General features: G+C 32.8%; 1 protein-coding gene across 1 annotated transcript; it reads left to right on the forward strand.

The window, feature by feature from the left end:
- Nucleotides 1-49: 49 nt before the first annotated feature.
- Nucleotides 50-21,369, forward strand: LOC132723880 (putative uncharacterized protein MYH16). Its single transcript, XM_060708717.1, has 8 exons — nt 50-215; nt 1,318-1,403; nt 6,908-7,024; nt 8,527-8,692; nt 9,444-9,545; nt 14,086-14,188; nt 15,993-16,383; nt 16,717-21,369. Exons 1-8 carry the CDS (start codon nt 50-52, stop codon nt 16,810-16,812), a joined length of 1,227 nt encoding a protein of 408 aa, XP_060564700.1. The 3' UTR covers nt 16,813-21,369.
- The last annotated feature ends 2,655 nt before the right edge of the window (nt 21,370-24,024 follow it).

The raw sequence follows: 24,024 nt of genomic DNA on the forward strand, positions 1-24,024 counted from the left end.
AAACCGGGTACTAGAATTCACAGAAATCTAATCTAACCTAAAAATAGCGATGACTTCCAGTTTACGTCAAATCAAGCTGCGCGCGCAGTTGAGCGCGAAATCTGATTTCGTATTGCAGACGGAAATTTGCAACATGGCATCAATAGATGGGTTATTTGAACAAATTATACATTATGAAAAAACTGCACAGGAACGCAAAAACTTTCTTCAGGAATGTATGTTCATGTTTATTATGCCCCCTTCAAAGAAGTGGGTTTAAAATCTATATTGCTTTGCATTTGTCTGTCGGTTGGTTGGTCCAGGGTCTTTCTATTTGAAAGACCCTGGCTTGGTCGGTCCGTCCGTTAACCTTTCAATCCGATCAATTTAACTAAAGAACGCAAAAACTTGGTATGAGGATTGTTCATGACCAGTAAATGACCCTTATTGATTTTGGGGTCAAAGGTAAAGGTCACAATGACCTTGTAGGTAAAAACGGTTTCTGATCAATAACTTGATAGCACATGGGATGTTGACCCTCAAACTTCGTAGCTGGATTGGTCTTGGCAAGTAGATGACCCCTATAGATTTGGGGGTCAAGGTCACATTGACCTTGTAGGTAAAAACAGTTTCTCATCAATAACTTGAAAACCCATGGGCTGTTGGCCTAAATCTTTGTAGACCTTTGTCTTGGTCTTAGCAAGTAGAATCTAGTTGACCCCGTTAGAATTTGAGGTCAAGGTCATATTGACCTTGTAGATAAAAACGGTTTCAGATCAATAACTTGACAACCCATGGGCTGTTGTCCCTCAAACTTCGTTGGTGGATTTACCCCAGATGGTACAGAATTATAGGGTTAAACAGTGATTTTTTTCCTCTATTTTACAACCGAATAAAGGCTGTTTCCCCTAGCCCAAAATAGGTATATATTCCCCTAAAAATGCTTATCATCCCCTAAAAATTCTTATATTTTCCCCTAAAATGCCCTGTGCACATTCGTCATGAGAGCAGCTTACTTATATCAGCTAGAAGACAGAAAGTTGGCCCTATAGATAACCTTTGCTTTGAACCATGCATGTTAGATTTAACTGAAATTGAAAACATCATAAAATGTGTGGGTAAATTTCATTCTCTGAGTTGTTGGAATTTTATTTTTCCCTTTTCTGATTTCAGAACTATATTTCCCCATTCAGAAAGCCACAGGTTGTTTTTAAAATTGGTAAAAAAAATCACTGGTTTATATCTTAACACAAGATTTGATCTTAGTCTAGAATCCAGCCTATGGAGACAGATCTAACATATTTTATAATATCAAGTCATTATTTTGTTTTCTTCCAGTGCGACAGGCAGTAATTTCTGCGCAGGAAAATAGAAGGCTATTAGAGACAAAATATGCAGAATTACAAAATAAATTAGCTCAAAAGGTAAAACTTTTTAACATTTTGTGTCTTTATTTGATCAATAGAGTGCTAGATCTACATTTTTAGAATATTTTTTTGTAGACTTTAAAAAGAACTTTATATGAAACTAATAATTACCTGTACTGTATACATGTATTCTAGATCTATTTAAAATAGAGATTCTTTAGGTTATACCATAACCTACAGATAAATAAGAACTCTTGAAACTAGAATATATCAGTGTTTAGTATTTACCTAATTAAATTTGCATATTTTTAGTTATAATATCTTATAAAATTCTATTACATAGAATTTTGGCTTTCATATTTTATTTGTTAACAATTATTGAATGTTTCCTAGTGTGTTCAAGCTGCGCTGTCAGGTCTACAGGTATGCATGCAGTGATTTTCCTACTTATATAAAAGACACCGAAAAAGGCCTCTTCCCAATTTAAATTTTCTTTAAAATCAACCAGCTTTTTTACTTTCCAAATCAGCAATTTTAGCGATAATTTTTCCCCAAAATCAAGAGGCTAAGGCCTCTTCCACAGGTCCAAGTGACCTTTGACCTCCCCCTCCAAAAAAATGGTTTGGCAGGTAGAACTCATTACAATGTGGCCAAATAGAAAGTTCCAATGTAAAAGAATGATTAGAATTGAAGTAAATTACCATAAATAATCAAAGGGCTGCAAGCTCTGTGGTATTTTCTGATCTTTGCAATCTAAATCGTACTGTATATCTGTATGTGTTTTCCTGTATAAGTTTATTTTTGGCGTCCGCGCCGAAGCGCGGCGCCTCTTATAGTATGAAATCAGATTTTGTGAAAGGGCGACAGCAACTTCTCGAGCCTTTTAGTCGGACATAATAAAAGCCGATCATTTCGATCAGTATGAGGGTGCTTGATTATTAATTAAAAATGAAATGTCGCGATATATACAATGAATAGCGAACTGGAGAATTTCGCAATGCAAACATTTTCAAATGAAATAACCTTTTCAGTCAATAAATCACGCTCTTTGGGGTATTTTTATTTATCATTTAGTAGTACACAGTGGGTTATTATGGTACATGTATCCGAAAGCTGAATAGAATGATGAGTTGATGACCTAAATATTCCGAAAATCTATTTATAGAGGGATGTACTCCTATTGGTAATTCCCGGTCTCTCCTGGTCTATTTTGACCAGGATTTACTAGTGACCGGCGAATAGTACCACACATTTATTGTCCGGTCTCTCCCGGTTTTGGAGTAGATGTTTGATATCGTTACAGAACAGAACAAATTTTTTACAGTCATATAAATTTTTTTTCAAAACAATAATTAATAAACACAGATCAACTCTCAAATTTATTGATTATTATTATACATAAACGTACAATTCGAAAAAAAAAACCCAAAACAACAATAGCATGTTTTATTTTATCTATATGAGATAAAAACAATAAATATGTACAATAATTGAGAAAAAAGGTACATTTTTATGGTATTAATATGACACTATCAACTTTGAAACATTTTATTTAATTTGTTATTTGTGTTTAGTAAAGATGCCGATAATTATTGTTAAAGTAACAAATTAGATTTTATGAATTATTCAATTGATTGATAATTTAAAATATGATAAAGAAAAATACAAATGTACATGTATATGGTTTAAGAATAAACAATATTATATATTGAAAGATTAACCATAATTTACTGACTTTTTAGCTCACCTGAGCATGCTCAGGGTGAGCTTTTAGGATCGATGATTGTCCGTCGTCCGTTGTCCGTTCACATTTAGTTGTTAACACTCTAGTGGTCGCATTTTGCCTCAATCATCATCATAAACTTGGTCAGGATGCTTATCTAGTTGATAGCTCGGAATGAGTTTGAACATGGGTCATCTCGGATGAAACTAGGTCACAAGAGCTAAAAAAATAGAAACCTTGTTAAACTCTAGAGGTCACATTTTTGCCTCAATCATCATCAAACTTGATCAGGATGTTTTGTCTAGGTGATAGCTCAGATTGAGTTTCGAACATGGGTCAATCTCGGATGAAAAAAAGTAGGTCACCCGGAGCTAAAATAGAAAAACCTTGTTAACACTCTAGCGGTCACATTTTTGCATCAATCATCATCAACTTGGTCAGGATGCTTTATCTAGTTTGATAGCTCGCATGAGTTCGAACATGGGTCATCTCGGATGAAAAAGTAGGTCACCAAGAGCTAAAAATAGAAAAACCTTGTTAACACTCTAGCGGTCACATTTTTGCATCAATCATCATCAAACTTGGTCAAGATGCTTGTCTAGGTGAGTAGCTCGGATGAGTTCGAACACGGGTCATCTCGGATGAAAAAGTAGGTCACCGGAGGCTAAAAATAGAAAAACCTTGTTAACCACTCTAGCGGTCACATTTTTGAATCAATCATCATCAAACTTGGTCAGGATGCTTATCTAGTTGATAGCTCAGATGAATTTGAACATGGGTCATCTCGAATGAAAAAGTAGGTCACCGGAGCTAAAAATAGAAAAACCTTGTTAACACTCTAGCGGTCACATTTTTGCATCAATCATCATCAAACTTGGTCAAGATGCTTGTCTAGGTGATAGCTCGGATGAGTTCGAACATGGGTCATCTCGGATGAAAAAGTAGGTCACCGGAGCTAAAAATAGAAAAACCTTGTTAACACTCTAGCGGTCACACTTTTGCATCAGTCATCATCAAAACTTGGTCAAGATGCTTGTCTAGGTGATAGCTCGGATGAGTTCGAACATAGGTCATCTCGGATGAAAAAGTAGGTCACCGGAGCTAAAAATAGAAAAACCATGTTAAAACTCTTGAGGTCACAACTTTTTGCCTCAATCATCATCAAACTTGATCAGGATGTTTGTCTAGGTGATAGCTCGGATGGTTTTGAACATGGGTCATCTCGGATGAAAAAAGTAGGTCACCGGAGCTAAAAATAGAAAAACCTTGTTAACACTCTAGCGGTCACATTTTTGCATCAATCATCATCAAACTTGATCAAGATGCTTGTCTAGGTGATAGCTCAGATGAGTTCGAACATGGGTCATCTCGGATGAAAAACTAGGTCACAGGAGCTAAAAAATAGAAAAACCTTGTTTAACACTCTAAGTGGTCACAATTTTGACTCAATTGTCATCAAACTTGTCAGGAAACTTGTCTAGGTCATTGCTGGGAAATAAATCGAACATGGGACATCTCGGATGAAAAACTAGGTCACAGGAGCTAAAAATAGAAAAATCTTGTTAACACTCTAGTGGCTACTGTTGTGATCCAAATATTCTGTAAATTGGTCTGAAAGTTTGTTTTGATGATTTCTAAATCAAGATCGAACATGGGTCATCTTGGATGAAAAACTAGGTCACACTGCCCAAATATGGAAAAACCTTGTTAACATTCTAGTGGTCACATTTTCGACTCAATTATCATCAAACTTGGTCAGGATGCTTGTCTAGGTAATTGCTTGGATGAGTTCGAAATCGCATGTGAAACTAGGTCACCAGAGCTAAAAATAGAAAAATCTTGTTAACACTCTAGTTGCTACTGTTTTGATCCAAGTATCCTGGAAATTGGTCTGAAAGTTTGTTTTGATGATTTCTAGGTCAAGTTTGAATATGTGTCACCTGGGTAAAAAACTAGGTCGCACTGCTCAAATATGGATAATCCTTGTTAACACTGTAGTGGTCACATTTTTGACTCACCTGTCATGAGATTTGGTCAGAATGCTTGTCTTGGTAATTGTTTGGATGAGTTTGATAAGTCAGGTGAGCGATCTAGGGCCATCATGGCCCTCTTGTTCCAGTTAAGTTTTTACTTATAATCGTCGGTCAGTATGACAATTGAATTCTTAAAATAGTAGTAAATGTAAAAACTCAGTATTAAAATAGCACATAAAACACAAAAAAGAAAAGAAAACAATATTCATAAAATCTGTATTTTTTATTAAAATAGATATTACAATTATTGTATTATAAACAATTATGCTCAACATGATCAACATGGTAATGTAACCAGTGTCATATTGTTAGTGTGAACAGATACCTTGCCACTGGCTCGGGTGGGGGCTGCGTTCGTTGAACGCCGCCTTTCCTTGATGATCTTTTTTATCATATTTTAGAGGGGGTCTTCGCTAATAGCGATAACATAATAAGGGACAATTACACAAGTGTGGTGTTGATCATGCATTACACATATGGATTATAAATGAATGTATACATGTATATCCGTTGCTATTAATAACCACGATCATAAAGAAATAACAAGTAATATTCTAATCTCTAGCATGCCAATCAAAGTTAATAATGAACAATGTCTTTCGTCCGTTCATTCTTAAGTGATATACAATTCTGGTAAAAACCAATTAACTATTGAAAAGTTTATAATCATATATCTGCTAGTTCATCTTCACCTGCTGCATTTCTTGCATGGACGCCCTTTGATGCTTTGCATCAATGCTTTTCTTGTTATGTACTATAATTCATCTTGCAGGGCACCAGAGTTTGATACATACAGAATTTTGCATAACTAGAGTTGCATCAAAAAATCATTTATGTTCATTTTTTATGATAGCCACACTTTATCCTTTCATATCGTGGCTATTTCCTTAACAAAGACACTAAAAATAGTTAGAATTAAAAAAAATGTTGACTCGACTGGGATTTGAACTCCAGACCTCTCACACACTAAACGAGCGCATTACCCCTGCACCACGAAGAAGTTATGAAACAAAGGCTGAATAAGATCAAGTCATTCTAAATTTAGAATTTCCATTGCATTTCGGGTTTTTAAAGCAGCACAGGCTGAATAAAGTCAAGTCATTCTAAATTTAGAATTTCCATTGCATTTCGGGTTAGGGTAATTTCAAGGTATTTTGTTCAGGGTAAACCTGTTGTTTAAAATTGAAGTAAATAATTTAGCAAAAATCTTCTCGCCCAAACAGTCCAACATGTAGAAAATCATTAATATCAAAATATCATTATGAAACTATATCATAAAGCAGTCAGATTTATTTGTGTAGTATTCGGTAATCGACATCGCTAAAAATAGCATTTTCATTGATTAAAATCATATTCATCCGCGTAATTTGTGAGTGTGCATTTATTGACAATTCTATAAGCCAACGCTACTTTTAAAGTTTTGAATGTGTAGTAATTTGTTGGACACTTGTATTAAACAAAAAATTGTTCTTTCTTTTAAATTGCTGGTTTTTTTAAGCAGTTTTTGAGTGAGAAACTACTTTGCGTTGTTAGGTCTGTTAGGAAATTTTGTGTTAGACTGTGGATGTTAGCTATGTATTTACTGATCTGTGATCAGAAAATACAAAAAATTAACCAAAAAGTTAAACAAATGCTGCCACCTAGTGTGCCTTGACAATAGCTCTGCTTTTCTTTTGAAAATTCGAAATGAAATTATTTTTGTCCTGATATTCAACCAAATATTGATCACTTAAAAAAGAAAATTAAAGCAAACATGTCAAGTTTAGGACAATTTACTTTAAATAAGTTTCAATTAAATAAAACAGGTTGGTGAGCTAAGTGACAAAGAGTTGATGTGTAAATGGTTGTCCTCCCAGGAAACAATATACCAACAACAGTTGTCTGACCTTGAGAAGCAACTACAAGGTCTTGAAGAGGAAAAGGTACAATTATAAATATTCTGAGCAATGTGTGTCAGTAACAAGATGCAAGACATATAACTGAAGCTCAAGACAACATAAGTTTTATGCCTGTGAAATAAATACATGTAATGTTATTGTCCAAAAGTGAAACAGAAAGAATAACCAGACACAAACTTTTAACCAATAACATATCTTATTCTTAAAATAAAGTACTAAATTGTTAAGCTTCATCTTCAATAAGGGTCATTTAACCAATTACTCGATATACACGTCTTTTAACGCCTTTTTCACCCCCACCCCCCGTTTATGTTGTCTCAAATGTTGAAAAAATACCTAAATTAGGCTCCAAACACTTGTTTTTGTTTGAGAAATGTTCTTTAAAAAATTGACCACTTTTTCAGAGCCACCCCCTATCCAAAAGATACATGGGGGGGGGGGTCCCAGAAGGTGGATGTGCCCCTTTCTGTTTGGGGGTTTGAAGAGGGCAGTAGCCCCCACATCGCCAAGAAAATTTTGGACTTTTGAGAGGCTAAAAATGACCCCAGGTGGATCATTAGGTAACGTGTAACCAATGCTGAAAAGCCTTTGATTCTAGATCAATCTATTGAGAAGTTGCAGCACTTTGAAATCTATTTTGATGGAAACAATCAATGCAAAATAGTGATTTTTGGCAATTTCGAGATGTCCCCTCGTTGCCATTGTAAGAGGAAATTTAAGACTGAGCCTGTTGTTACTAAGTAAATGGTCAAGTCAACATTTTTGCCAAGTTTCATAAGTATTGAAGCAGTTTTTATAGTTTTATAGCAATTTGAACTTTTTCAATGATTATGAACAGCCATTTTTCACAAAATGCTCATGCAGTGATGGGTTAAAGGTCAAGGACCAATGTTTAAGTTTGTGGACAGCAATGGGAACAACATCATGACTAGGGCTGGGGCGAGTATTCGAGTACTCAGATAATCACGAATCGCAATGAATAATCGAGTACAAATATTCATAAGTCCTGGGATGGTGAATCGCGATCTTATTTGTTTATATCCCTTTTCTGTTTCTCACACTCTAAAGTTCGGGGAAAAATACAATTTGAGTATGAATTATGCGATGTTTACCAAAATACCACCAGCAAAATTTACTTCCAATGTTTTGAAATACTTTTGTATAGGTTGCACAAATATACATTAAGATACTCATGCCAAGAATAAAAAACATTAACTTAGTTTATGTTTGCATTATTTTATATGTTTAATGTTAAGTAGTGTTTAAAGAAAAATAAACATTTTTTTAGAACTATTGTTCATGTTTTTAAAGGGTTTCTTTTTAACAAAAGGTTTGTGGTTCGATTTGTGAATCGTAAGTGCTGAATCTTGGTTCGGATTGGATCGTCACTTATCCGACGATCCACACCCCTAATCATGACTGTAACAATAGCTCGATTTTTTTTTCATTAAAAAATCGAGCAATGCTAAAGTTTATATAATCATTTATGTAACCAATAAAGATTTTTTAATTTTTTTTTCACATAGAAATCTGTTAAAAAGAACTTGCAGGATGAAAAGGAGAAATTCTGTGCCAATATTTCCCAATTCTATATCAATTTTGGTCCCAGAAGTTCTTGCAGCACAGAGAGAGAAGGAAAATTTAATTCCATGTTTCAAGATTTGCTGATGGAAAGAGAAAAATATCAATCAAGTAAGTTCAAAAATTAATACTCTTGTAGATTTCATATCAGATAAACTTTTCTGCCTTTAACCCTTTTCCTGCTGGTGTCAACTGTTTCTACCCAAATGGCCAGATTAAGGGTTTAAAAAGTAGAAATATGGTGATCAGAATAGAAAGTTCCGTCATAGTTCGCATAAATCATGCAGATTAATTATATCAATTTGATTTCCCGAACAAGCTTCATTATTTCATAATATCGCATTGTATTTGAATATTTGTTAAAGTAATTTAACAAAAGACAAAGAGTTACTAAACTGTGTTTAAAATACAACACTCTCGTAAATATGATAACATGTATAATTTATATGAGAATATAAATGCCATGCATTGTTTGTATGAATATTTTGTTTGTATATGTCTATATGCTGTGCCATGCATACAACTAAATAAACCTTCTTTTCTGTTCTGTTCATAATATTACACCTTGCACCATTAGTAAAATAACAAATCTTTGTTTAATTCTCATACACATGCACAGAAGAGAAATCTTTGAAAAAATCTGAACACTGATCATAATCTAGCCTGGGTTCCAGTTTGTCTAATTTTTTATTTGTGTCTGTTCTCCAAATCGATACTATCAAACACGAATGAATACGAAATAGCATGTATGTTCTGAATAAGCAAAAAGTATGTTATAAGTAAGCAAAACTAGTATGTTATAAATACATGTAAGCAAAAACAACACTTGAATCCCAGGCTAACCATAATCATTCAATTTCAGATCAAGAGAAATATAGTGTTAGAGAGGAATCTGTTAAAAAACTTTGTACAGAAAAAGAAAACTTGAAGACACAGCTTGAGAAAATCTTCTTAGAAAATAACAGTACAGTATTCTAGCTCTTGTTGCATCACCTTTTAAATAATAATACTATTTTTATATACAGTATATAAATAAGTCTTCTTCCTGTTATCTCAAGAATGGTTCAACTGTACAGTGGACAGATGCTTGGGGTCAGATCCTGACCCCCCCCCCCCAAAACGTGATACGCCCCTGTAAACACTCTTTCAAAAATATTTTAATATTTGAACACGAATTGGACATCTGTTGCAATGATAAAACTGGGTTTCAAACAATTTTAACATGTATGAAAAAATACCCTATACCCGTATGCTAGTAATCGCGAGACAGGGTACACATTCAATTGTATTGGGTACAGTGATTTTTTTCTATACATGTGTACTGTGTTTTTTTGGAATTAATCTAGATTTCTTGAAGATAGATTAAGATTTTATTGAACTACAGTCTAACCCCGGTTATTCGACAACCCTTTATTCGAATACCCGGCATTAGCCTAAGTAGATTGGCAGTCCAATTTTTATCTCTATATAAAACAATATAAATACGAGCGTATTATTCGAAATGCATTATCCGAATACCTCCTATTTTTCGAAGTAAAATTTCGGTCCCGATTATACAATTATGAAAGAATTTCATACCTATTATTCGAAGCCAGACTAATTGGCGCAGATCCACTTGCTGACCAGTAGACTTGTGAAAAATATCCACAGTCATGCGTGTAACTAGACAATCATGATAATAACTCTTTGTGTGTTCTTAAATCAACTTTAATTAGCTGTAAATACCGTAGTGACGACACGGCCATTATCAAGGCTTTGCGCGAACTGAAACAATACATAATGTAGAATAAAATGCAAGTATTTATGTCTTCAATGTCAATACAATAATTTTTACGCATCTTTTCTTTAATATTTATTTTTTCTCAATTGAATACAGGAAGCAAGTGTGTTGTAAACAGTAGTTTTGCAAAGTGGAGTAGTTTTCGTCTATCACTATATGCCGATTTCGATTATTCGAACCCATCGATTATTCGAAGTAAATATTCAGTCCCTGAGGAACTTTGAATAAACGGGGTTGGACTGTACCAGTGACTTAGATTTTACATGAGAGAACGGAAAGTGTAGGTCAAGGTCATTCTTCAGAGTTACTGTATAAATGTTAAACTAAATTGCTTTGGGTTGGGCAGCCAAGAATTTCTATTTCATATATATTGATGGGTGGGCATGTAAAATCTAAGTCACTGGTAGTTCGGTAAAGTCTTTATCAATCTTCAACAAGTCCCCATTAATTTACTTATTGAACTACCACATGACCAGATTTTCCATGTCTTAGATTTCTATTCAGAGCTAAGCAATAAAAGTTTATCATCTATCAATAGAAAGAACAGTAAATATATAATATAACATTTGTATTCAAACTTCTTCTTCTTCCAATACTGTACATAACCCACTCTGGGGCATTGACTTACAATTGTGATTGAATAAAAACTTTTCATAATAGTTTTCTCACAAAAAGAAGGGAGACAAATGCTAAACATAAATCTAATTTATAACATGTTGATTAACTCCCTTGAATGGGTTAACGATTTTATTGTAAAAATTACCCAGGTCATGATTTAACCACCATCATTTTAAATGTTTGTGCCATTTAAAATCATATTTGACAAAAGATTGTTCAACAGTTTTATTATAATACAAATGCTGAACTCCAGCCAGCTGCTTTCATTATAGAATCTTTTTGAACACCTTTATTTGCAGCAGCAGATGTTGATGCTGCACGACAACTATGCACACCAGATTTGTTCATATCAGTACCAGACTGTTGCAATAGTTACTTTATCCGTCTAGCAACTATAGTTTTAGTCCCCGCTTTGAAGAGTTTTACAGTTGAAATGAACAGTTTGGGTTCAGTCCCTCTACATGTAGATGTAATAATGATGAAAGTTTCCAATAATATATTTACTAAACATAATAGCGGATCATTTAAATATCTACAAATTAGCTTTGGTTTCACATGTAACCCAGGTTTAGACTGTTTCATTAATTCTGATACGTGACAAACAACTTCATTACAAATCTGTAAACCAGACAATTTTAATAAATGAATTGTTTGACATCTTTGTCCGGTTAACAACATTAACAAAGTTGACAATTTTTGAAATAATTGTAATAAATGTAGTTCATTATAGCCAGGAAGACTAGAAATATATAGTAATACTTTATTTACATCTCAAATATTGTTATATTTAGGCAAAGTTGGTTTGATTTCTGACTGATAATAACCTTCCCTTAACCATTTTAATCAAAATGTCGTTACCAATATCCCTATTATTTATCAATTTGCATACATGTATATGAAATAGCTGATTTGATATCTGTATTGATAGCACTATAACCTAGTCCTAACTATCATATAATTCAGTTAAAAATTCTAACACTGTCACATTAGATGGGTTAAATGAATCAATCCGTTTTGAACTTGAAAAAAGCAACCATTTTCTAATATAAGACCCATACTGCTTTGTTGTTGATGTTTTCCATGATTGTAAAATGATTTTAGTTTTTTTCTGACAGGCCTCTGTTTTTGAGCTGTTTCCTGATAAGGTCACATCTTCTGAACAGGATGATGCTTGTGTGAATTTTTTGGCAGAATTAGGCCATCCTTAAAAAAATGTTTGTTTGCAGTAACGCGACCGACTCACAAAATTTGCCCCTACTCAAAAGTTTTTTTCATGGTCTGGATAAAAAATAATTTTTTTTTTTGAATCAGAAAATTATGCCTTGTGCTTTCTTTTTGTTCTTTTAAAGGTTAATAGGAGAAATAAAATGTAGGTATTATTTAATTAGAATTCATTTATCAATTTATTAATTATTACCAGATTATCAAAGCATATCTTGTCCAGCATTTTGAAATTCCATGTTTATTTGGGAGTACAGTTCAAAAAAAAAAAAAAAAAAAAAAAAAATCGACCTACCTACCCACCTTGAAAATTCTGGGTCGGGTTACTGCAAACAAACATTTTTTTAAGGATGGCCTTAGTGTTTGCTGTTTTGGTAGAATGTACCAGGATTGATAAAAAAAGTTCTGTCCCGATGTACTCCTGGTAACCCAACTAATGGTCTTACTTTTCAATATAATCGCCCTTTATATCAATTATCTTTGCCCACTTGTGCTCCAACTTGTTTAACCCTTCAAAATAGAACTCAGCTTGGGCAGTTTTATCGTTGGTGGCCTCTTTTAGCCGCCCAGGCCGCTCATCATCTCCAATAGTCTCCCTCTCATGGATTTCCTTGGGGACATCCCTTTCTTACAGAGGTACTTAATGACGGCTCTGATTTCATCTTTCTCCATTTGATCTAAATGACACATTCCTCTACTGATCAAAGTGTGTTTTATGTTACTTAATCTGTGTAAAACCGCATGCAACTCGGTCAGTTATCTTCAATAATCAATGTATCGTTTGTAAATGTCAGTGTAGTGGCCAGAAGTATAACAGGCCAGAGAACTTTTTGGTCATACCTCGTAAGACTGAGCATATATCTGTTGTAATAATTGACTGAACCACACCTGTATTGGCCATAGTGGAGCAATCAATACCGCTGAATTCACTCTGTCGAGGATTATTTTCTGAAGACAGTGGCTGATCAAACTAAAAGGAGGAAAAAAATACATTAATTCATTCCATTACAATGTAAATGCATCAACAGCAAATGCTTTAGCATCAGGTTGATAAGGTACTTTTTTTGATTTTGGTGATTCAGACGCGATGCAAATAATTTCGGCCATGTAACAACATTTTGTGGAATTTATTAGTAACAAAATCTAACCGAATCCGTTATTATGATAGATCTACCAGTGTCTTTTTACAACCAAACGTGTCATAAAAAAATTTTCTCTTGTGGTTTATTTTTTTAAAATTAATATCTTCCGCATTTATTTATTGATTTTTACTAAAGAACGACCCTTTCCTAGCAATTTTTCCGTAATAATGACCTTGACCTTCACTTTCCATTCTCTCGGAAAATCTGGTCATGTGGTAGTTCAAAATAAAAAGGCATGATATGCTTTTAAATTAAGTGGGGATGGAAATCCCCAGATGTCCCTTGGTGCAGTATTTCTGACAAACGCATGTAATGGGGTATATCAACCAACCTGCCTACTCATAAAAGTCTGGTGGAGAAGAGGATAGCTTCCTAAAATAAAAATTGCCATCCTCGGTGGAATTCAAACCCAAAGCAAAGAGGACAAGTGGACTTAAGTCAGCAACTATAACCAATTGACAACTGAGGTCTCAAAAAAGTACCAGCTGCCTCATGCAGTGGTGATTACAACTTTTATTTGGTTGCCTGAATACATTTTATTGTAAGTCATGCAAAGCCTAATGGGATAATGTATCTAAATGTTATAGTGATAATAATTCTATACTGTAATTGCTCAAGTTTATTGTTCTGATACTGAAATTCCATTAAACAGATAATAAACAATGTTAAAAATGTTTTATGATCTGAGTTTTAGATAAATAAAAAAATGTTTGACTTGATATATGTTTTGGTACATATTCTAGAGTTGACATCAAGCCTGTGTGAGGAGCTCCAGAAATCAACAGATTTGGAAGAGGAAAAACTAACAGTTACCAAGATTCCAACCACAGATCCTGAGTTTATACGGTAATTTGTTATATTATTAGGTAGAAAAATTTTGGGTAGGCTATATGGCCCTATACAAAAGGCTATTTGTGAATATAATGCAAACAACGATTATATGCAGCCATTTATTAAATACTTATAAATGAAATATTGAAAAATATTGATGAAATAAAATGCGCATTTTCACTGTATAAGTTTATTTTTCACTGTGCAGAAAGACAAATTTTCCGTATTTTCATTGATGTCTAGCCATACTTCAGTCAATTCACGAAGTTTAAGTGGAAGTTTGTCAAAAATGAGAATAATGTATATAATATAACATAATTTTTTTTTCTATAAATACAGGATTAATTTCATCTTGCTTTATGAATATTATCATATTTCACACTTGTGGCTACTGCCACTCATGAAATATCTATTTTCATACCACTGGAGGACAATAAATACTGTATTTATAAAAAAAAAAACTTGAATATCCTGTACATATTAGCTGTCAAGAATTTTATAAAAAAAAAATTATAATACAATGTACAGCAAACTTCCCTTATTTGAGGAAAACAAAATTACTTCATACTTTCACAGCAGGCATTTATATAGTTGATAGAAACAACATGGACTATGTTACGAACATGCAATATTGTAATATAATATATACCAGTCATCGAATTTAGCACTGGCCTGGTGGGGCATTGCCAGTGTAAAGTAGTTCGGGCCAGTGTAAATTTTAAGAAAATTTGTTTAAATATATACTCTGTAGATGAAATTCAAAACTGGAATTCGGGCCAGTAAATTCAAAATCGTAAATTCATTGACTGATTTACTAGTATATGTATATGTTCATACATATTACAGTATTCTTTTTTTTTTTACTTACAATATCTAGATTAATAAATAAATTAAAACATTACACCATGAATTCATATAACAATTGATTATAATTCATTTCACTATACAAGTTGAGAATCCTACTTTTTACAACTATTTTGTTGGCTCCAGTCATACTTCTCCTTGCTTTTTTAAAAGATCTTCTAGACGTTAAAAAATTGATTGTAAAAATGTAAATATTAAATTAATTATAACATGTACCGGGTAGTTTCCTTATAGCAATAAATGAATATTTCCCAGTGAATTGCATAGTTGTTTCCCTTGCATTATTTGAAAATTAATAGGTATATAAAACTTAGTATGTTGGAAAAGCATATTTAGGTCTACAGATCAACTGCGAGTTCACACATCAGGACAAGGAGGCCCATATTTTTTTCATGGCAATTTGCTCAATGTCAATGTGTCTCTTGTTATTTAACACTGTTTCAAATTATCTTTTGTGAGGAATTTGCAAACTTAAATTAGTGTTGGTACAGTATCCAGAAACACTTATTATAAACTGCATGGAAGTACTTAAACCTAACACAATGAATTAAAGTAGCACGCCTCCAGATACCTAATTTTCATGAAAATTTTGGACATGAATTAAAAAAGTAAAATAATCTGGAAAGAACAAAGAAAATAATTTACACATTGTAAACAGCACTTGCAACCTATGTAAATCACCATAAAGAAGTTAAAATATGCAAAAATAGCCATTGCTGCATTAGTAACACAGTAAATGCATGTTTATGGTGAAAAATACTGCAAAATCATCATTAATCACACATAATAAACATCAAAATTATTTATTTTATGTTGAATCTTTATAATTTTCTTAAAATCTCAGTGCAATTTTCGCAAGTTTGATTGTCTTGAAATATTTGGCTCATTTTGAGGAATTGCACCTTAAACCCAGTAAAATGAATTACATTCAACAAAGTGTATTTAAACATTACAGCATACAAGAGGAACTAGAGTCAGAGAGACAAGTGAGTTCTGACCTTGAACAGCAGTATAGCCATGTACAATCTCAACTACACCAACTTCATCAGAAACTATGGCAACAGCAACTTAGACAACAACAACAGGCAAAACAGACATACACACAAACAGTTAATTCTCACCTTGTACAAGACCGTAATAAAACTCAATCAGGACAGCCTATCGCTTGGCAACAAAGAAGAAACATGGAGAATGATGGACAAACAAGGCAACAGAAAAGTGATCCTGTAAAAAAGACAATGAAAGTCTTGGCTCAGAACTTGGGTAGCACTGCAGGCGGCCAGATCGAGAAAACAGGACTTGCTGTATCCAGTTATAATGACAAAAACAGTCAACAAAATTCAGATGTAAGTACATTAACCAAAGGATTTCTTTTTATTTTAATAAGAAAAACAAAACAAAATTATAAAACTTTTATAACTCCACAAATAGAAATAATGAACCTTGATACAAAAGAAAGTACAGTTTCTCAATTTTACACATAATAAAAAAACCCTAAAAAATTAACATGGTTCTTAGTTATATATATAAACTACAAACATATTTGAGCAAAAATTGAGCATCCTTCCCTTGCCTGTCCATCAGTAAAGCTTGAAATTTGCAATTTTATACATAAAATGTACAGCTGAAGAAGATTTAAGAGCTCATAATTTTAACAGTAATATGTTGTATTTACTTAGACTGGCAGTGGTTTAGAGGATCATAGTGATGTACTGTTTAGTGGTGATGAAAACCTCAGTGATGACATGCAGCTTTCTCAAGATGATACCATGTAAATCATTGGTAAAGCATTGATATGATGAAAATAATTTGTAAAACATTGATACCTTGTAAATCTTTGGTAATAACATTGATACCATGTTATTAATTGGTAAAACATTGATACCATATTAATCATTGGTAAAACATTGATACCATGTTATTAACTGGTAAAACATTGATATCATGTTAATCGTTGGTAAAATATTGATACCATGTAAATCATTGGTAATAACATTGATACCATGTTAATCATTGGTAATAACATTGATACCATGTAAATCATTGGTAAAATATTGATACCATGTAAATCATTGGTAATAACATTGATACCATGTAAATTATTGGTAAAACATTGATACCTTGTTTATCATTGGCAATAACATTGATACTGTGTAATTCATTGGTTAAACATTGATACCTTGTAAATCATTGGCAATAACATTGATACCATGTAATTCATTGGATAAACATTGATGCCTTGTTAATAATTGGCAATAACATTCATACTGTGTAAATCTTTGGTAAAACATTGATATCATGTAAATTTAAGAAATGATATCAGTCTAAGGGGTGTTTATCCGCTATTTAACACCGGTTTAGAGTTTTGATGCATACGAATTGAATTGACCAAGAAGGTTGTAGGCCTGAGTGGTTAAATTTTAGTTTTTTACACATCAAAACAACAAAACTGGTGTTAAATAGCCGATAAACACCGCTCAGACCGATATTATTTTGATTCTAACAAGATAAAATAAGGAAGATCACTAATGTTAGTTTTTCAAGCGGAAAAAACTTCCGTTTCCGATTTTCTTATAACACTGTTCGATTTCATACCCTACTGTTGCTATTATAGAAATTATTAAACAAAAGAAATAATGAGAAAAAAGTTATTTTATCAAGTTTTCATTGGTAAAAACATTGATACAATGTAAATTATTGGTAAAACATCAATACCATGTAAATCATTGGTAAAACATTGATACCATGTTAATTATTGGTTATAACATTGATACAATGTAAAACAATATAACATTAAAAAGGCATTAAAGAAACTGACCAAAAAAAAAGAAGAACTTTATGCAACTTGTTAACATGGCATAACTGCATCATGTAATGATATCTTAAATATGTTAAAATTACTACTGACTATGTACCATGTGATATGAAGATGTAACCTTGTTTATTTATCATTTTTATGTTACCATGACAACAACACAAACTAATTAAGTGGTATGAATAAATGTATCTAGTGAAGATGTGATATACAATGAAAACCAGTGATATTATACAAATATGTAATTATGATGAACAGATGAAACCATGACTGAACACCGTTATATGTTATATGTAACAATATCCAGTCATATATACCAGTAACATGTCGTCAAAACAATATTAACACTGATATATGTAACAATAACAAGTCACAATATACCAGTAACATGCCATCACAACAACATCACCACTGATATATATACATGAATAACAATAATCAGTTATACATGAATATTTTATATGTTAAACAATAACCAGTTAAGTTATTAGTTATAAAGATTCTTGACAGATTATATGACCCTATACAAATGGTTGTTTGCATATATAACCCAGTAGGCCAGTTTAAAGAAACTACAGGCAGCAAATATTATAGCTTTAAACACTTTTAACAATGAAATGTATGTCTGATTATATAAATGCATATAACTTGAGATTAGATCTTTTTCACAGGATAAACATAAAGGTTACGGGAAGAACAAGTACAAAGTACTTCTAAATTGAAACTTAGACTTTCTGAACCTTTATAGTAACTGTACTTTTCTTTAACTAATTGTCCTTGACCATGAAACTTTTATATAAAGTTATCATTTTTTTCAAGGACCATCAATTTAATTAGATTGTAATATTTGTTTGTGTAAACAGTTAATTTTAAGTGCATTTTCTAAAGCAGTTTATTATAATATTGTGTAGCTTTTTTGTATAATGTTTTAAGTGTTTTGTTTCTCCATTGTCACTATTGTAAGTATAATAATGTGCTTTAGGAAGTAAAACTCATTTGTTACAGTGCTAGTATAGATTCCATGAAAATTTGTTAGGTTACTATTACAAAATAAAAATTACTTCGTATTAGGAGCAGTAGTCCAGTGGTAGGACGCGCGCTTAGGGATCGAGAGGTCCCGGGTTCGAACCCCACCAGAGGCACTGCTAATTTCCTTGAGCAAGAAATTTACCTGCGATTGCTTCACTTCACCCAGGTGTAAATGGGTACCTGTGAGGGTGGTATAATTCCGTTGCGCCAAAGTGTCGGCTGCACTAAGCGGAGTTAAAAGACTCCCCAGGGAGATTGATAGATAGATACCAGTAGCCCGATGACCAGGGGTAATAGCTGTGAAGTCGGTGAACGTGCGTAAGCATGAAACTTAGACTATAAAATGCAATTACTTACTAACGAACTTACATCCGTATTCACATTGGCTTCCTCAATACATGTATGTATTAAATACATTTCTTATAACTTATAAATATTCCTTGAAATAGTTTGATTTCTTATAACTTAACAATTTTTTGAAACAAGTTTCATTCAATGTATATCAATTTAGAGGGTAAGGCATTGTTATATTTGCAGAAGTAAAATCACTTGTATTTCAGCTATCCCATCCCTTTTTACTCAAATGTTTTTATATAAATTGTGAATTTAAATGAAAAGAAGATACAATCAAATACTTCTCAAGGAAGTATATCTCATCCTCATGCTGTAATTTGATGAATTATGAAAAACTGATGTAAATTTAAGCTAATTGGAAAAATACACAAATACATTTTTACATGGTCAAAAAGATCTTGTTTTGCTTCAATATTAAAACAGTTCTTTTCACTGTTACACAAAAGATTCTGCTATGAAATATGATAAATTATGTGAAAGTGTTTTATTTTTAAGTAAGCAAAGAAGAACATTTAAATTAAAACTCTTTCGTACAACTAACATTATTTTGTTTATTTAGACCACCATAATGTTATTTCTCCATTAGTTTTCTCATATGGTGCATTTAGTAAGAAAGACAATTTTACAATCAGTTAAGTTCTTATCCTTTAAGACTGAAGTAACCTACTTTTTTATGTCTACCCTTTTGGGTTGTGGGGGAAATACCGGACATAAGACATTATAGACCAGTTAATGTCATGCGTGACTCCATAGGATAAATGCTAGAGCCATATAACTTTTTAATAAGTTTTTAAAACAACTAGCTGTATGCATTATACTGAAGATTGGCAGAGTTATGCTCCCTGATTTAGCAAAAAGTGGCATTTTTAAGACTTGTTTTTCTTTTATATCTCAAAAGTATAACTGCTAAAGGCATGAAACTTTCCAAGAATAGTTTACACATAGAGGCTATTTGTTTGTTTTGCATGTAAGATTGAAATATAATTTCACTGAGTGAACATCAGATGCAATATTTTCACGAGTGGCGTAGCCACGAGTGAAAATATAATAGCTGGTGTTCACGAATGAAATATATTTCAATCTTATATGTAAAACAAATAAATTTTCTTTTCATTTCATGCTTTTTAAGTGATTTTAAGTATTGTTTACTGATTTTGCCGCGTATCGTCGCGCATTCTCCTTTGTGACGTCATCACATCATGACGTCACATCATCAATTTTGAAATATAGTTCTGTTAAATTTCTCTAATTTTGTTACATTTTTAACATGATGTATGGTGACATCGTCTTTCTTTTCCTAAAGAAGCAAAATTTACGTATGATGGCATTTATTTCTGCCTGTTATTCCATTTAGTTATGATTTTCTTTTCATCCGCATTCAGATATAGTCCGGCTACAGTGAAAATTATATTTTATAAATTTCACTAGTGGTTTATCAGAATATAATCATCTGATATATTACAATAAAACACTGGAAAGCATGAAATAAATTTTGTTATTTTAAGGCAAATTTATTCAAGTTCTGCAAGGTAATGCCCCTTGATTAAGGGAAAAAAATAGTATTTTTATACTTGTGTCACACTTAAAGTATAACTGCTTAAGACAAGAAACTTAATAAGAATCTTTGTTATCATGTGAGTTTAAGCACCTGTGAAATATGTCGCTAATTTATTTGAGATTAGAAGAGTTATGGCCCCTTGTTACCAAAAGTTAATATATTTGAGCTTAAATTACATATAACTGCCATTTTTATTTGCACCAGAAATTGTATGATACAGGGTTTTTGTGATTATACAGGGAATGTGAAAGAATCCTTTTCCTTGGTTATCTTTTAAAATAACTTGAGTCAGTATGTAGTGAGATAAATGGTATTACTTAAATTATCACTTGAATTTTCATGGTGTAAGGCTTCATGTGTATTTATTATTATTTATATTGTTGTAAACAGTTAGATATGTTAGTTTGCCTACATGTTCATATTGCACTTTTTCTATGTTGTTGTATAATCATATCACCATGACCACTTTAGTTCTTGCTTGATTACTCATTATTTCAATTTAACTTATTTATTTTAATATGATGTTTGTGTATATATGTTGTCAACTTGTGTATATAAACTGTTTATATATTGAAATTTTGTTGTCTATACATTAGCTGAGGCCCACATGGAAGATCCGGAAACCAATTAACCCTTTACTTCATATGTGCCCCCTCCTGTTTGGCAATTAACCCTTTACTTCATATGTGCCCCCTCCTGTTTGGCAATTAACCCTTTACTTCATATGTGCCCCCTCCTGTTTGGGTTTTCGCCAAGAAAATTTTTAGACTTGTGAGAGGCTAAAAATGACCCCAGGTCGATCATAAGGTAATGTGTAACCAACGCTGAAAAGCCTTTGACTCTGGATTTCAATCCATTGAGAAGTTGCGGCACTTTGAAATCAATTTTGATGGAAAAAATCAACGCAAAATAGTGATTTTTGGCAATTTTGAGTTGTCCACTCGTTGCCATGGTAACAGGAAATTTATGACTGAGCATGTTGTTACAAAGGCAATTGTCCAGTCAACATTTGTGCCAAGTTTGATTAGTATTGACGCATTTTTCATAGTTCCATAGCAGTTTGAACTTGTAACAGGTCAGGCTTTTCAATGAAAATGGCCGTTTTTCAAAAAATGCTCAAAGGGAAAGGGTTAAATAAAGGCATTACCTACTTCTCCTATAGTCTATGGACACTTTTCTAGTTTCATATTCTTTTGATGGTTTACTTTTTAAACATTAATGTTTATTTTCAAAACATATCCTACCTTAAATACAATGAGTAAAAGGCTTTCAAGGAAGCAGCCTGATGTGGCAGAGTTCTTATAAATGTTGATCTTCTAGCAATTTCTCTTACCTTATGTTTGAATCCTGCCAGGCTGTCCAGCTGAAAGCAAGTAAGTAAGTAAGTAAAGTCTTTATTTACTGAGGCTACACATTTGGTTTCCCAATCTTCCATGTGGGCCTCAAAAACATAAATATACATAAAATATACATAATTTACATCATGGTTCAAAATACATATACATGAAAACACAAAATATAATAATATATTACTTTATAAAAACAATGCATAAATAATTAAAAACATAATAAAAGCTGGTAATTATGTAAATGCATCTTCTTCCTGTGCTTGAATGATATGATTTAAGTCTCGACTTTATCTTCTCTTGTTAGGTAAAAAGACCATGTTTTGTATACCTCATTCAGGACAGTTTCCATTTTTGTAGTGTAATGTAAAGTCTTTTGCCCCCCCCCCCCCCCCCCCCGTGAGGGCCAATTTTAACCCGGGGCTTTTTATTTGAACAAACTTGGTAGACACCCACAAGAAGATGTTTCATGCTAAACATCTAACCTCTAACTCATTGGGTTTTTTAAAAGAAGATTTTTCAAGTTTTTACTATACACATATAGTTAAAAACAATGACACCTCTGGGGCGGGGCCAGTTTTGACCCTAGGGCTTTTATTTGAACAAACTTTGTAGACACTTACTAGAAGATGTTTCATGCTTAATATCTAAACTCTAGCTATTTGGGTTTTTTCAAGTTTTTGCCATACACATATAAGGAAAATCAATGACCCCTGGGGCGGGGCCAATTTTGACCCAATGGCTTTTATTTGAACAAACTTTGTAGACACTCACTAGAAAATGTTTCATGCTTAATATCTAAACTCTAGCTATTTGGGTTTTTTCAAAGAAGATTTTTTAAGTTTTTCCTATACACACATAAGGAAAATCAATGACCCCCGGGGCGGGGCCAATTTTGACCCCAGGGCTTTTATTTGAACAAACTTTGTAGACACCCATTAGAACATGATTCATGCTAAATATCTTAGCTCTAGCTCTTTGGGTTCTTTAAAAGAAGATTTTTTAAGTTTTTACTATATGCATATAGGGAAAATCAATGACCCCCTGGGGCAGGGCCAATTTTGACCCCAGGGCTTTTATTTGAACAAACTTGGTAGACACTCATTAGAAGATGTTTCATGCTAAATATCTTAGCTCTAGCTCTTTGGGTTTTTTAAAAGAAGATATTTAAAGTTTTTTCTTTCGGTTGCCATGGCAACCAGAGTTCTGCATGGAATTAAATTCTTTGAACAATTTTTAAAGGTGACCACCAAAGGAACATTCCTGTAAAGTTTGGATGAAATTGGCTTAGTGGTTTATGAGGAGATGTCATTTAAAGTAAAAGTTTAAGGACGGCCGGACGCCGGACGAAAAGCGATCACAAAAGCTCACCCTGTCACTTTGTGACAGGTGAGCTAAAAATATGTGATTAAGTGTGGAAGTTATCTCTCCAACCAGTACACATTGAATTATATAGACTGCAATAAATGATACAGTGGTTCAATTTACCCACTGTGAATAATTTGTATCTGAATTAACTTTTAAGGTGTGCCTTAACCCAGAAGCAAAGTTGGTCTTCATTTGTGTTTTTATTCACAGTTGTTTTCAACTTTTTGCTAAATAACAATATTATTGTGTAAAGAGGTTAGGTGTGACTGTCCATATTATACTGTATTTATACATTCAGTTGGCAAGTTTAAAACATTTTACAGCATCATATTTCAGGAAAATAATTAATATCAAACCTGATATACAAAAAAGCATTTTTATTTGTATGAAATATAATACATGTATAAACTTACCTCAAATATTGCTACAAACAAGTGGGCCATCATGGTATTTATATCACTCACCTGATCAAGGCTTTTAATGGTACAATTGACATTGTAAGCTATGAATGAAAAGC

Source organism: Ruditapes philippinarum, unplaced genomic scaffold (assembly GCF_026571515.1).
Source record: "Ruditapes philippinarum isolate M1 unplaced genomic scaffold, ASM2657151v2 ctg363_1_1_1_1, whole genome shotgun sequence".
NCBI classification, from domain to species: Eukaryota; Metazoa; Mollusca; class Bivalvia; order Venerida; family Veneridae; genus Ruditapes; species Ruditapes philippinarum.